The sequence below is a fragment of the Aricia agestis genome, chromosome 11 (genome assembly GCF_905147365.1).
Source record: "Aricia agestis chromosome 11, ilAriAges1.1, whole genome shotgun sequence".
Lineage (NCBI taxonomy): Eukaryota > Metazoa > Arthropoda > Insecta > Lepidoptera > Lycaenidae > Aricia > Aricia agestis.
Window position 1 is genome coordinate 17,423,455 of NC_056416.1, and position 15,957 is coordinate 17,439,411.

The window sequence follows — 15,957 nt, forward strand, 5'->3', positions numbered from 1 at the left end:
ATTCTCATGGAGATGGAGCCATAAAGGACTGGAAAGGATGGTGCAAAGTAAGTATTTTACTGAGTACCTATAGCCTATAGGTACCTATGTAATATGTAAGTATATAATATGTATGTACTATCAGAGAAGTTGATTCCTAGGCAGATGGCGGACCTAAGTAATTTGGTCGCGTTAAGTCAAACTCATCCGACGATCATTGAATTGACATAAGCCGACAAGATTACTTAGGTCCGTCAACTACCTAGGAATCAATTTCCTCGACGGTACATAGTCATACATACATACAGTATTTAAATTACCTACTTTATAAGTCAAACATAAAGTGTAATCATAGCATAAGAATTTGAACTATTCCAAAGAGGACAACATTCAAGTATTCTGTAAAAGTGATATTGTTATTAATTTATTATTATGGTATACAAATAATGAATTATGATGCTAATTTTATGCTTAATTTTCAGTATTGGAATGATTACAAATCAAAATTAAAAAAAATGACAGCAGCGCTGAGGGTTTCCCAGCAGCGGACCGGAGGTAGCCCATCCCAAGTCAGGGAAATGAATGAAATAGAAAAAAAAATTTTAAACTTGTTGGGAGAAGACTTTGGTCAAGGTGTACCAGGAGCAAGAGTGGAGCCATTTGAAGAGGTATAATTACCTTTATTTGTTTATTATTTTCATTTACAACTTTTGTGTGCACAACAACAGAAAATGTGTGACAAGTGGCAACAAATATTACAACTACTTATATCCAACTTGTTTGTGTAGTTATAGTTATTTATTATTTAATAATTATTAAATAAAATAGTTGTGTTAGTGAAGGTACCAATATAATACCATACTTATCAGATGAAAAACTTAGATTTTATTGTTGTTGATCTATTTATTTAAAAAAAATACTTTCAGGTCACTGAAGTTGGAATAACTGATGCTGAGATGAGTGAGACACCCTTGATAATAATTACACAGGCTGTAGAAAGTTCTGAGGTGTCTCAGAGCATTTTAATGCCAGAACCTGTGCCAGGACCATCCAGCACAATAATGCCTCCACCAAATGATGCTCCCGGTCCTGAAGGTACAGCACACGCAACGGGTGCAGCGCAGGCCGAGGAGTCGCCCTCGGCGGGCGCGCCGCAGACTCCTCCGCGCAGGTCGCCCACCGCGCGCCGCGAGCGCACCACCCACCCGCCGCGGAGAATCTTCTCCCCCCGCCGCCGGAGGGTGCCTGCGGAGCCACCTATGACGCAGCAAGCAGCTCGGCGTTTGCTTGTGCAAATGTCAAATAGACGAGCTGAAATGGAGGAGCGTAGAAGCACTTTGCTGGAGCAATTGGTTCAGGAGCTCAGAGAAATAAAAGAAGTTTTGCGATCACGGTAATATTTAATATTGTTTATAGTATAGTGTAATAAGTATATAGTGTAAAAATAAGTAGTAGAAAAAATAATCAGGGTCTTTCCACTCTATAATTCATTTAAAAACTAAAACAATATAAATATACCTAAATAAAAACTATATGTAAAAATAAATTATAATTTTATATTTCAGGAACGGCGAGCTTCCCACAACCGAAGAATTAACTGGTTCCTTGTAGCAACTCCTTGTTGAAGTGCCTGGTTATTACTACTGGTATTTGGTTGATCTTCAAATGCAACACCTAATTGCATCTGTGATTCCTCCATTATTTCCCTACTACTTAATTGTGGTGCAGGAAGATTGGCTCTATTACAAATGTTGTGTAATATAACACAAGCATTTACAATAGACGCAGCAACCCGTGGCTTGTAATGGAGAACTCTATGCACGAGAAGGCAGCGAAAGCGTGCTTTTAGGAGACCAATAGTTCTCTCGATGACATTCCTAGCCCGAACATGCATGTCTGTGTAATGGCTTTCAGGTGTGTTCGGGATAGCATTGACAATCGGGGTCATTAAATATTTCCTTAGGGGATATCCAGAATCACCTGAAAATAATAATACATATTACATATCTATCAAATGTCACCAATGAATAAATTGTTTCATGATTTATATTTCTCACTTACCTAGCAACCAAGTTGATTCTTGTAAATTCTCAAGATGTTGTTTTATAGGGTGGTCATTCCAAATGAAAGAATCGTGTGTAGCTCCACCGAAACTAGCGTCCACACTTATAATTTGCATATCTGCATCACAAATCTGCAATTCAAAGAAAAATACTAAATTAAAAGGTTTTTATTAGATTAACAGACTCTACGACACTCACAAACTAATACTAAAGTAAATGTGTGTTAAATTGTATGCTGTGTTTTAACGCCAGAACGGACGAACCGATTTTGATGAAATTTTAAGTTGATATGTATTTTGATATCCAAGGAAGAATAACATATTTTTCTTCAGGTTCTTTATGAAATTTGAGGTGGAAAGCTAGTAGGGAAAAGCAGTTTTTTATACAGTTTTGAGTTATAGATATTGTTGATTTTTTGTTCCTATGTGCCTGTGTAAGATTAGAAAATTAAGAAATTGTTTTTTAATTGATAATTTGACTAATCGGTCTGAAATTATTTAAAGTTTTATTATACAAAGTATTATTATAGATCTAAGTGAACTTTAATATTTTCTATGTATTCAATATCTTAAGATGGTTTCTTGTTTGTTTTCTTTTTAAGTTGAAACTAGACTAGGTGTGATAATTTTTAGAATATAAAACATAAGTTGATGTGAGATTAATTAGAAAGTATGTTCCTGTTATTTTATTATATTAAGAAAGAAAATATTAGGATATTATGGTATTACTTACAAGTTGGACATTAAGGGAATGATAGTGTTTTCTACAAAAATAACGCTCCTCATTTCTATTCGGCCTGACTATTGCAATTTGTGTGCAGTCAATGCATCCCACAACACCTGGTATGCCAAATTTGTGATAAAACCTGAAAAATTAAATAAGTATGTTAGTTACTATAAAATGAAAATTACGACTTATTTCATAAAATGTCTATTTATTTACTTACCTTACTCTAATTTCATTTCTTTCGTCATTGCTCTTTGGGAAAGTGATGTATTTTTTTCGCATTTCAACAGAGTCTATACACGCAGTCACTTGAGCAATCACTGAAGAAACTGTCTGTTGTGCCATTGAGTGCGCACTTATATCTCCTACGGGTCTTTGGTAGGAGCCAGTTGCGTAGAATGATAACGCTGTTAAAACCTAAAAAAAATAATAGTACTTACTGCTTTATAGATACTTACCAAGTTCTTACGTATCAAAGTGAGAAATAGGACACATTTAAAGCAACTAATTGTGTGACATAGGTTTTGCATATTGCATATTGGCCTTACCTTTGTTTCTACAGATATATCTGTGGACCTCCTTGGCGCTTTCATCGCCGGTCTTATCTCGTCGCACAATCCGACTACCAATTCTTTGGAAAGACGATAACGTTTTATAAATTCATTATCTTCCAAATCGAATGGGTCGAATTGTGCTCGAGCGTCGAGTCTCCTTCTCCTCATAGAGTTTTCCTCACTATCGGCTTCCAAGAACTCGAAAAGTATCAATTCCTCGTCACACATCCTACGAATAAAACTGCACTTTAACTTTTAGTAGAACTATCGAAATCAATGCTATTTGATACCAATTCATGTTTTTACCTCGCGACCAATCTCGCGACACTTAAATTCACTGCTTTTTTCACTTTAAACAAGTAAAAATTAAAACTAACAACAAAAGAATCAAAATCAGCATCAAAATTACTAACTTGTTTTGAATCGCAAGTTTTGACAGTTGAGCGATTTTGTTTAGGCTGGAACGTCAGTTAGAGTAAGGTGATGGTACGAATTTACTTAGAAAAAGAACGAATGATATTCAAATGCGGCTTAGTTTAGGTGTCGACCTAAATTGGTTCGTAAAACGAAGTTGATGGTACGAAATATCAAATGCCATTCAGTTTAGGTCCTAAAATAAATCGTATTATGCGTTGATAGTAAGCCTGCAATTACCGACATCTGACCGTGAGCGCGAGCGTCATGTTACATGGTGATATGCTAGAGGCTGGAGCAGAATGCAGATATAACACGAGTAGGCCGCGATGACCTGTTATGTAGGCAAATATGATTAATTTATAGACGACAGACAAAAGGTGCGATTATAATAGTCAAACTTTCTCGACGATGTAAAAAATAATAATATCATAATCCTTGTGCTCTAGTATCTGTAATAAGTTTTACACGCACAGCGGAAGTCGCATGATCTGTAATCGGTATTAAATCTGCATGCAGTGGCAAGCATTAAGCAATTTACAGCAGTAATGTAACGTAATGACATTATAGCATATAGAATGTGACAGAATATGCAATCGTATTTTCGTTTCATAAAATTATATTTCGATAATGTTGCGAATACTGGGCTGTCAGATCCTGCTCGCCCCGTCGAGGCCCGAGACACGTAAGCGCAGGGCGTCGGCCCGCTATCGCTGCCCCGCGACCCTACATCCTGGTATCTGTTTGATCCGCCGCGGGAGCTGCGCGATGCCTCTCCTGACGGCCTGATAGCGGCTGACGGACGGCCGCGATAGCGCGCACGTCAAAACAGGACCGTACCAATATTATATGACATTAATGCATTCATCCTCAATAATGAGATCCCGATATAGCTTTTGCTTTAATGTTGTTCATGAGCTGTCGTCATCGGTTACTGTTTATCTTACATTATTATATTTTCCTTCTTACATTGTTATATTTTCCTCCTTAGGTCTCGCTACTTCCAAATAACAGCTATGTTCTCCTTTCTCTTCTCAGATTTGCTAAATTGATTAGAGTCTACCGTTGTTCCAGATCATTCAAGTAGTTGCTAACTACTTCGTCTCGTAACTCATATTATGTCATTAAAATCTCATTCAATGAACATAAACAATTGTCTAAGCTCTAATTAGGATATGTGGCTAACGAAGGCGTGGCGGCGCAGGCGCCGGGCGCCGGCCGCCGCCGCTGATACATATTAATGGCTGACCACAGACATTCCGCTGTCCACATCACTCGCCGGTCGCCGGGTTGCGGTCATTAAAGCACCGGATTAATGTGCAGTTTAAGGATTAAGATTGATCAACATTCTTGACGACAAAAAGTTAAGTTGAGTTATCAATATTCGTAACACAAGGAAGGAAAGACGTATACTTAGAGCTAAAAACCAGTTGAAACCTCCATTGTGTGTTTATAAAAATAATATGAATTATTATTAAGACATGTTACTCGAATATTCCGTAGAGCTATCACAGACACAAATCACACGGGTTTCAACAGTAACTTCACATTAGCGGCACTGGCGCGGGAGGCGCGGACGGCGCGGACGGCGCGGACGGCGCGGACGGCGCGGACGGCGCGGACGGCGCGGGCGGCGCGGACGTGGGGCATTCATTACGCTTGCATCAACAGTCAACACATAACCTAATAAAATTATCTGCCGCCTGCCTGAGAGAGGTGCTGCTTTTTGGAATACAATGGAGGCTTCCATTGCGTTCCCAAAAGCAGCACTCACAAACAGCACCTCTCGCGCTCCGAATAAACAGGTCATGGCTGGCGTTCAAAAAATTCACAATTTTTAACTCCGAACATGCCATATTATATATTATTGGACGATTCGTGTGTGCGTCCAGCTTAATGGAGTAACTTAATATTTAACAAGTTGGAGAACTTTTTTACTCGTTGTTATTTTGTGTAATAATTGTGTTTATTTGTTACATTTGCAAACGATTAACGAGAGCTTTTTGCGAAGCGAAGCGAGGGATATATAAGCTCATTTCCCTCGCTACATCTTACACAAAAACTTGTATTAATGAGCTCATTAATAGTACATGCGATGTAAACACAGACATTTATCAGTATGCAAATATTTTTTGTGGGGCTTCATGTTGCAGTATTTACCTCGATAGTTGCAACAAGTCTTATCTGCAGCACGAATCGATGAATATTCATGCTGGTCAGGCGCATGAGCCCCACAATCGAACGTCAATAAACAGGAAGAATAAACAAACATTTAGAAACATTTTTAATCAACGTTATTGTAACTTTTCAAATATCATAAATCATAATTAAATATATAAGGCGAAGTTTGGGAACAATTTTTCGATAAGTAATTATTTCCTGCCTGTTGTGTGTGTTTGGGATGTTTCAATGTTCTGTCCTTACGCCAGTACGGGTGAATGCCGGGGCTCAATAATGTATGCGTTGTGTTGCACCAGGAAGGACCGCGATGTCCTTACCCGGCGCCGGAAGCTGCGCCCGCGCATCTCGCGCTAATTGCCTTAGATATTTTATGATCGTGTTGAAGACAAAAACTCCCTGCCAGTATGGGCAATACACCGTAACGATCCCGAGTCCTTTCTCGAGGACTCCATTCTTGTCCCCATTTAAGGCGCACGTAGATCCTTTCTTGGAAATACCTCTTTATAGGAGGAATATCCGATACCGTTATGTTTCCAATCAAGCGGGTTCCTGGAGGAATGGTATGGTATTATAAAATGTTTGAAATATAATAATATTACACTGTGCCTTCAGCCCCGTCAATAAAGCGCTTTGTTTCCAGTCGATTACAATATTTTCCTTTTGACGGTGATACAAATCAATTACATCGTGAAGACACAAGAAACATAGAGCATGAAGACGAACAGATCAATGATGAGCTGTTGATGACACAATAAAACAATGGACAAGTAATTATGAAGACTACCCAAACTGGCTCAGAGCAATTGATTACTAAACACTGAGCTGTTTTGTAAATATTTTGTTATGCTCATTGCTCAATCCATCGCGTCCGCGCTCTATATCTATGGCTTCGCGATTACCGTCTTTGCTACAGACGATACTATAAACAAAGCCTTATAAACCTCATCTCTTATGTACATGTCCGTTTCGTATTCATGGCGTTGTTTACGTGGCCGCGCAGGTCACGTTAATAGACACTAAATAGTTAAGTGCCGCGGAAATGTAACACCAGGCTGCGAATATGATTATTATTCTGACATTAGATATCTCTTTATTGTCATAACAAGGCTAGAACCTCCATATTAATATAATAGTCTGCCTGTCTGTCTGTAAGTTCTTCATGCTTACATCCATTGGTTTACCAAAGATCGAATAGATCAAAATTGGAATACAGTGGATAATTTAAGTCTCAGAAAAGAACATAGAATAGATTTTCCTGCGCAAACGAAACGATACACAGTGAAACTATCTCTTTGTTTACGTTTAGTTTGAATTGAATTGGATCCTAAGAGTATCGTGTCATAATATAGTGTGCACGACTGTCGGACTGTCCGCTGATTTCCACAGCTCGTTAGTATTTATAAAATGTTCGCGGACGCCATTGTCCGGCGACCGCGAACATAGCGTCAGCCATATCGTTGATGTCCTACGCTGCTTGTGAGTTGCGATGATGTAGCTTGTATCGTAATATATCATAAAAAGCTACTACAGCTTTATATAACAAAAAAATTATGCCTTGGCGATTCCTGTAAATGTAGAGAACAACGTACAAAGCCAAAAGCTTACAAGTTTTAACCATATTATACAACAGCATAATAACTATATTATACAACAGCATAATCATTTATGTTCTTTACATCTTAAAAGAGTATAATATAAATAAATAAGGCCTCGTGCGACGTTTTCCATCTTCACAAGGTCTTTAGAGTGGTTCGGGACTTTAAGACATAAACCAAATGAAGTACACAAATGAAGAGCGAGGCTTAGGGCGCTTATCGCTAAGTGCGGTGTGGCCGGGAGCTGCCGCGAGCCTTTGCCGGGCGCGCCGCCGCCGGGCCGCCGCCGGGCTGCCGCCGGGCCGCGGGATTACAGATCGAAATACAATCATCCTGCCGACTCGCCGAACTTAACGTTAATGTAATCCCAGATTGCGCTGCTTAGTGCCAATTTCACCAGCGGTTGTTAAATTAAGTCGTTGATAATGTCCTATTCTGTCTTGTTATTGATTAATGAAAATGAAAATGAAAAATAATTTATCGTTCTCACCACAAACACACGATTAATATCAAGAATATGACAGAATAGGGCATTCAATAATATGAAAGAGAAGTGATGATATTGAAACAAATGATTATTATCATAAGCGTTGGTGAAATTGAGACTAAATATTATTATTTATTACGTTTATGTATATTGTATTTATGATCGTGTTGCTTGTTCCTCTTCACTAATGTTGAAAACTTGAAATTGTTTTATGTAAGATAAAATAACCACAGCAAACATGGAAAAAAACCGCTCTACATTCCTGGACGGAGCACAAAGTCATTGTTGAGAAGCTCGCTCGTACGCTCGCTGCGTAACTGCGGTACGATATTACTATTAACTATTATGTCCTAGGTCATAAGTCTGCCGGCAACTGCGCTGCTAATGCGTGCCTTATCGCGTTATAGATTGTGTCGCATTTAGACACGAGTACACGACTGATACATAGGTATGATTTTATTGTAGTTACAGATATACAATAAAATCGCAGTAATCACAATAGAGTAACAGTTACTATTCAACATTATCCTCCTTCCTCCAAGGAAAATCTGAAATATAGTAGATATAGTAATATGATCATCCTTGGATCCGTAGTCGTAACTCGTAGCAGATGGGTTTCTTAATAAAGGATCAATCTATACATATAAATAAAATTGGAGTGTCTGTTTGTAATATTAAAATAACCGTTTTTTACTACATGCATATGAATATTTATACGGTACTTATACCAAAATAACAATTTTTAGAATTTTTGTCTGTCTGTATGTCTGTCTGTTTGTTCCGGCTAATCTCCGAAATGGCTGGACCGATTTTGACGGGACTTTTATTGGCAGATAGCTGGTGTAATAAGGAGTAACTTAGGCTACTTTTTCAAACTTCCGACTTCCAAAAAGGGAGAGGACATTTTTTTACTTTTTTTTATTTTTTACCTATGTATTTAACATTTTATTGACGCAGACGAAGTAATATATAATATGTAGAATGCAGTAGATGCAAGTCTGCTTACCTTTCATCAGCATCAATGGTTGTTGGACCTAATCGAACCCTTGTAACCGCTCCTTTTAGGTACCTAATAAGTAAAAAGCCTCCCCCGTTGAACTCTTTGATATCGCGATTCGCGAGCCTCGACCGCGACAGCTCACGCGCGGCCGATATCGCGCCCATTACAATTCATCTCGTGTTACCCCACTTATGTATTCCGACGATCCGAGCATTTCATCCAAAAATACCTATATCCAAAAATTTGCGAATCCTCCTTCGCTCGCAAAAGTGGAAAGATAAGAGCGTTTAATAACAAGCTTCTGATAAATTTATTTTCTTATCGGAGGATATTTCTGAATCATAAAAATATCTTTAGACGTTCGTGCCGCAATATTTGTGGAGGGAACGCGTTACGAGTTAACCAGGAACATGTCCGGATGGATGGCGTGTGAGAACGTGCAGCAGACATAATATAAACTTGTGTATTTTTAATTAACCGCCGCCCGGCAGGCAGCAGAGTAATGTTGGCGATGAAAACTATACGGTGTTATATTCCGGCACCAGTATCCGGAACTCGAAGTGGTATTTATTGTATACGACTTATCTTTTCTTATATTTAATTTCTGAGAGAAGAGTAGGAAGCCATATTGATCGTCGTAAATATAGATTCGTATTAACAATAATTAACAACATTGGTTTAAAGACATAAGCAGTAACAAAAAGTTTTGGAACAATCTCCCTGCAAGATAATTGACCCTAGCCTGCAAGTAATAATTTATAAGAGACGTGATTAGCCTGCTAGTCCCGCTGCGTCACGGGCGGCAGTCACGCTGTCCCGCAGCGTCACGGGCTGCTGTTCACGTCACGCTGCAGAAGTCACGCGTCACGTCGCACCGCGGTCCACCAGCCAACCGGTGCGCTGTCACTGCGCGCACACTACTTGTTGGTGTTATGATAAATCATATCCACCATGTGCACTTTTTAATTAAATATAAAAATTGACGTCTTAAAGCATGTCCTAATTAGCACCAGCAATTATGAAATTGTTAATTCTTAACAATTAAGCCATTAATAAGTTCCACGTCTTGATTTTGTTTGATTGATGATACAATCCTATAATAGAGAAAAGCTATTATAGCAAAATCTAAAAATATAGGAAAACGACTATTTTCTGTATAAAGCACAAGGACGTGTCAAGGAGAGCAAATGAGAGTATAAGAGCTTTTTACAGTGACTTAACAAAAGCTAGGTTATTCACAAAGGTCTGGCCTACATCTAGCTCGGTGCTGAATTATAAACTACCTGTATTGTGAAGTCCCCGGCGCGAAGTTCGCGGTATAGTCACACTAATTACTCGGGGTTCGTGAATCGTAAGCTAATACTCTTATTATTCACTTATAATGGTAGAGTAACATTATGATCTGTTCCAACTGCTAACATTTCCTTATCCTGCGTTAAAGAGTTGTGCAGTGACTAGATTAGGAGTTAGGACATAATATACATTTAATCACTTCAGTACTTAAAATGAAATACCGCCACAGAATTCGGTGGAGGAGACATTATTACGAGTATTACGGTACATCCACATACATTGTATGACTACATCTATTTTCGTTCGCTAAGTTCCGGCGAACTCATGAATCGCGTAGTTATTCGCAGCTAAGTGTATTTCCCGAACCTTTCTCAACAATGGCGCCCCCAAGCGGGGTTCGCCGTCGAATGTGATAATGTGATTTCCTGCCCTGTACCATCGAGCATATGTGGGTCGGCCTATTGTAGCGGTAAGTGTTTTACAATATAATACAAATGTGTAAGGTGTTTGTAGACATATTACTCTGAAGACGAGATGCTATATAATTATATTATTACCTAAAGTTATTATATGAATTAGTATGTAACCTGGTTTAACATACATGAGTATTACTCGGACAAATTATCAGGGCGAGCGAAAAGAGCCTTAGTATATTGCCGGCACTCGACATATGCCGGCTCTTGATATAGGCGAACGCGTTGGCCAACGCGTCTGCAGACGCGTTGGCAGTGCGCTTGCAACGGCGTTTGTGAGTAATCCACACATAGGAAGGTCGTTCAGTATGCTTTGGATCGCGCCAATGTGCGGACGGATTCAAAATGGATGTTGAGTCGCTAACAGCTGCAGCTGTATATTTATTCATAGCTTATAATTACTGTGTAAATGTGGACAAGAAAAAGTTTAAAGGGTATTCTCGAAATAAATAAATAAAAGGCGAGAAAACGTAACAAACAAAGAAATAAACTCACTTTTACATAATATTTTATAATATTAAAATAATATAAGTAATTATTTTATTACCTACTTATTATTTATTAAATTATTACATATAAAAATTATTACATATTATTATAATTATCATAACTATAACTCCGGGCGAACTGATCGCGCGGCCTATGTGTGGATGGAGCGCAAAGCTTGCGACAAATGTCCTTTGATCTTTCGCCGACATTTCCGACCCGCGCGGCAAGCTCGCAGACGCGTCGGCCAACGTCTAAATACCTACGGCCAACGCGCGAACGCCCGTTCTACACATTGGGCCAACGCGTCTGCAGACGCGTTGGCCAACGCGTTCGCCTATATCAAGAGCCGGCAATAGGCGAACGCGTTGGCCAACGCGTCTGCAGACGCGTTGGCCCAATGTGTAGAACGGGCGTTCGCGCGTTGGCCAACGTCTAAATACCTACGGCCAACGCGCGAACGCCCGTTCTACACATTGGGCCAACGCGTCTGCAGACGCGTTGGCCAACGCGTTCGCCTATTGCCGGCTCTTGATATAGGCGAACGCGTTGGCCAACGCGTCTGCAGACGCGTTGGCAGTGCGCTTGCAACGGCGTTTGTGAGTAATCCACACATAGGAAGGTCGTTCAGTATGCTTTGGATCGCGCCAATGTGCGGACGGATTCAAAATGGATGTTGAGTCGCTAACAGCTGCAGCTGTATATTTATTCACAGCTTATAATTACTTTGTAAATGTGGACAAGAAAAAGTTTTAAAAGGGTATTCTCGAATTAAATAAGTAAAAGGCGAGAAAACGTAACAAACAAAGAAATAAACTCACTTTTACATATTTTATACCTAATATTAAAATAATTTAATTTTTTTATTACTTATTATTTATTATATATAAAAATTATTATCTACTTATTACTTATTATAATTATCATGATTAATAATTAATAATATATATTTATTATTTATTAAATATTTAATTTATTTTGTTCTTAGTATATTTTGTTGTTATAGCGACAACAGATATAGGTACATTATCTGCGAAAATTTCAGAAATCTAGCTAAGTATAGCGGTTCTTGAGATACAGCCTGGAGACAGACAGACGGACAGACAGATGGACAGACAGACAGACGGACAGACAGAAATGCAGACAGACGTTGAAGTCTTAGTAATAGGGTCCCGTTTTTACCCGTTGGGTACGGAACCCTAAAAACATCGTGAGGAAAATAGAATGTCCAATAACCTTATTTTTTTTTTGCAACTTTTGATACGATTTTTGGTTCCACAGGCAGTTTTTACTCTGATAGGGTCTATACAGACGGACCGCATTTCAACTGCAATCCAACCGCAAATTGCAGTTCAAGTGCAGTTTGAATGCAGTTGACATGACTGCAATAAAACTGCAAACCAAATGCGCAGTAGGATTGCAGTTCAGTTGCAGTTGGCGTGCAGTCGTGTGAACCGCATACCGACTGCATCCAAACTGCACTGCTACTGATTCCATGCGCGGGAGAGTGGAGCGTGCGGGTGGGTGGGATAGTGCATTTTGGATGCAGTCGGTATGAAGTTCACACGACTGCAGTCAACTGCAATCCGACTGCGCGTTCGGTTTGCAGTTCTATTGCAGTCGTGTCAACTGCGTTCAAACTGCACTTCAACTGCAATTTGCGGTTGGATTGCAGTTGAAATGCGGTCCGTCTGTATAGACCCATAGGGCCCAATAAATTTAAATGTTTTCTCGATACTCATATTGTTCGCCATTTCGTCAAGTTAGATGTTAATTCGCCACAAGAAGGAAACGTGCACTCTTCATCGCCGCTCCGGGCGAACTGATCGCGCGGCCTATGTGTGGATGGAGCGCGAAGCTTGCGACAAATGTCCTTTGATCTTTTGCCGGCATTTCCGACCCGCGCGGCAAGCTCGCAGATGCGTCGGCCAACGTCTAAATACCTACGGCCAACGCGCGAACGCCCGTTCTACACATTGGGCCAACGCGTCTGCAGACGCGTTGGCCAACGCGTTCGCCTATATCAAGAGCCGGCATATGTCGAGTGCCGGCATATCACAAGTCACAACCTGTACATTTAGTGGTACAACTATCACGATAGGCCTAATTTGTGCTTTAACATAGTAATTATTATTTATAATGTAGATTGTGCTGTCATCATCTAGCCAAGGTGTAACGACGTGAGCCCTAACAAGTCACAAATCTCGGCTTTTAGCTAGTTATTATCAAAAGCTTAGTTACTTTAAAGTTGTGTGCTTAATAAGCTCTCTCCTCTACGAGGATAAATACTGTGTAAGATCTGTGAAGTATTGTAGCTTGTGCCGATTTTGATATACGAATATAAGTAATGTTGTGACAAACGAGATTTCAAATTATTTGATTTGTCCCGATAACTTACACTGAAACAAAAAGTCTTCTTAACATTCCCTCAACTTCATAAAGTGCCATTCACTACATATCCAATGCCAGCAACAACTAATGACATCATAAATCTTTTCAAGACGGGATAAAAACTCCAATTCTCCACTCTATGTTTTAGGAAAGCTACTCAGAAGTTTATTTTTATATCGTTATCTGCAAACGAGCAGGTAAATGAATACACGATGCAGCTAAATTAACAAAAAAAATGCGCAGCTATTCAAAAGCAAAAAATATGTAGCTGTACATTGCACAATAGTTTTTGCTAACGCGAGGAAGTAATTATTATGAATGCATTATGACAGCATGATATTGCGTATGTAAAGAATATAATATGCATATTGAGATGGTCGCGGGCAGCCGGCCGTGCATGCCATGCATGATCGTGCACGGGCGAGGGGCACACACGATGCATATATGCATGCGGCATGCTATCGCGATTGTAGAAAAACCTAACGCTTAAACTACTGAAGCTAAGAGGCTTGAACTTCTCGCTCCTTGGTTTTTTTTAACCATGTTATGTATAATATTATGCACTAAGAGTGAGTATTACATAGGCAACTAGTCACATAAATACGTATCAATCGTGGTTCCTTCAAAGTCATCAAATACATAATCTTTATTATGACCAATGAAGACATACTTCATCACTATGTTACTTTAGTGTCCAAGTTTGTGAAGTAGAAGTTAGTACTTATCTACGGTTGTCTCTAGTTGTGGACGCCGGACAGTCGTCACGGAAGCGGCTACAACTTAGATCTGCTACAAGCACAACTGAGTATCTAAGCTTGCGATTAGGCCCGACTCCCGAGGCCTTGACTAGCGCGGTACATACTTAGAAACTTGGTAATTTCCAAAGTATTGTTATCACTTATCGGTTACAGCGGGGCTAAAATGGTCGCTTTGAAGAATCATATTATGAATCATGTTATGATTCATTATTTTAAAATCGCAAAATGCAAGTCTGCTTGCAATTCATATTTAGTAATTCGTACTAATTTGACTTTTTTCCTTTTTTCTATAAATAAAGCCTATGCTTTAAGTAAATGTATATTGTAGGGCACAAAATTCTTCTATGTATTACAACAATCACATCACCACAAAACACACTCCGTACTTTATGTGTGAAGAGGTAATAAACACACATACACACACCCTTATAATACGTCTCACACACACACTGCACATACACACTTTCGCCTTTATAACAATTATTATAATTAGCGAGATTAGTGTAATGACAAACAAAATATTAAAGTGTTCAATTCCTAATACTTAAGTAAAGTTACGTCATGTAAACATAGGCAAGTAATTACTGAATGTTTCATTCTCTTGACCGCTTTGATCAGTTTTTTAAACTTTCTAGACTCGATAAATGACAATCGACTTCAGAGTATTTTTGAGGCTAAAATAAATTTTAGTCTAAAATAGATATAGGCCTCGTGGATATCTCTAGTGGCGCGGCGAGTGGCAGATTCAGGCAACACATGGGTGTCAGAGTGCGATCAGCTGTAAAATACGGTTTACTAGTTTTAACCTTTAACGTCACGGGCGGGGTCTACGCAGACCCCACGTGCTGTTTTTTGACGGTATTTTTTTAAATTGGCAAGTTACGATCGCGCGATTTCGGCTAATCTCAATGCAACGCGAGGCCTTTCAGTGAGTAAAAGTCCTCCGCTCCTGTGCTAAAAGAAGTTACATTTTTGCTTATGTGGGGATACCTGCAGACCCCACCCGTTATTTAACGTATATACTTTTTTCACATTGGATATGTGTTTATTTCTTTGTTTTTTTGAATTGGCTTTGTATAAATAGAAAAATTCGTTGCCGACTAAAAGAAAATCAAATTGCACAAATCATAATATACAATTTTAATGACTCTGAAAGTTTTTGAAAACATTTTGGAAGAGTTAGAGGTAGCTAGACCTAGTGCATCAAAAATGAAGCGAAGATGCTATTATTGCCCCAGAACTAATTATTATTGTCCGTAACCCTTGCTGTAAAACTATTTGCAAGTCTTATTCAGTAAAATAATTTATTACTTACCTTGCCTACTCATGAAATAATTTTAGTTTAGGGTAGTACTTTTCAAAGTTTGTCTTTTTTTTTCTGTAATGTTGAGTGTTATTTTTTCTTTTGATTACTTATTTCCAAGTCTTATTTTATTAGAAAAAACAATAAGTTAGTTATAAGTATACCTTTTTGTTGAATTTTAGTACATTAAACATGTGCCCGAAAAATACCTTGTACGAAATTGGTTAGTTCACAAAAATGTTCTTTACTGTCTA

General features: G+C 38.9%; 1 protein-coding gene across 5 annotated transcripts; it reads right to left on the reverse strand.

The window, feature by feature from the left end:
* Positions 1-877: 877 nt before the first annotated feature.
* LOC121731994 (putative nuclease HARBI1) lies at positions 878-3,965 on the reverse strand. 5 transcript variants are annotated; one of them, XM_042121719.1, is made up of 6 exons: positions 3,641-3,965; positions 3,317-3,551; positions 2,989-3,185; positions 2,775-2,907; positions 2,041-2,173; positions 1,428-1,959 (listed from the first exon to the last, which is right to left on the reverse strand). In XM_042121719.1, the coding sequence occupies exons 2-6, from the start codon at positions 3,548-3,550 to the stop codon at positions 1,541-1,543; spliced, it is 1,116 nt and encodes a 371-aa protein (XP_041977653.1). In that variant the 5' UTR covers position 3,551; positions 3,641-3,965; the 3' UTR covers positions 1,428-1,540. The 5 variants fall into 5 exon arrangements, with proteins under 5 accessions (XP_041977654.1, XP_041977653.1, XP_041977652.1 ...); XM_042121718.1 differs by having other exon boundaries at positions 3,629-3,965; XM_042121717.1 differs by having other exon boundaries at positions 3,317-3,563; positions 3,629-3,965.
* Between the last annotated feature and the right edge of the window lie 11,992 nt (positions 3,966-15,957).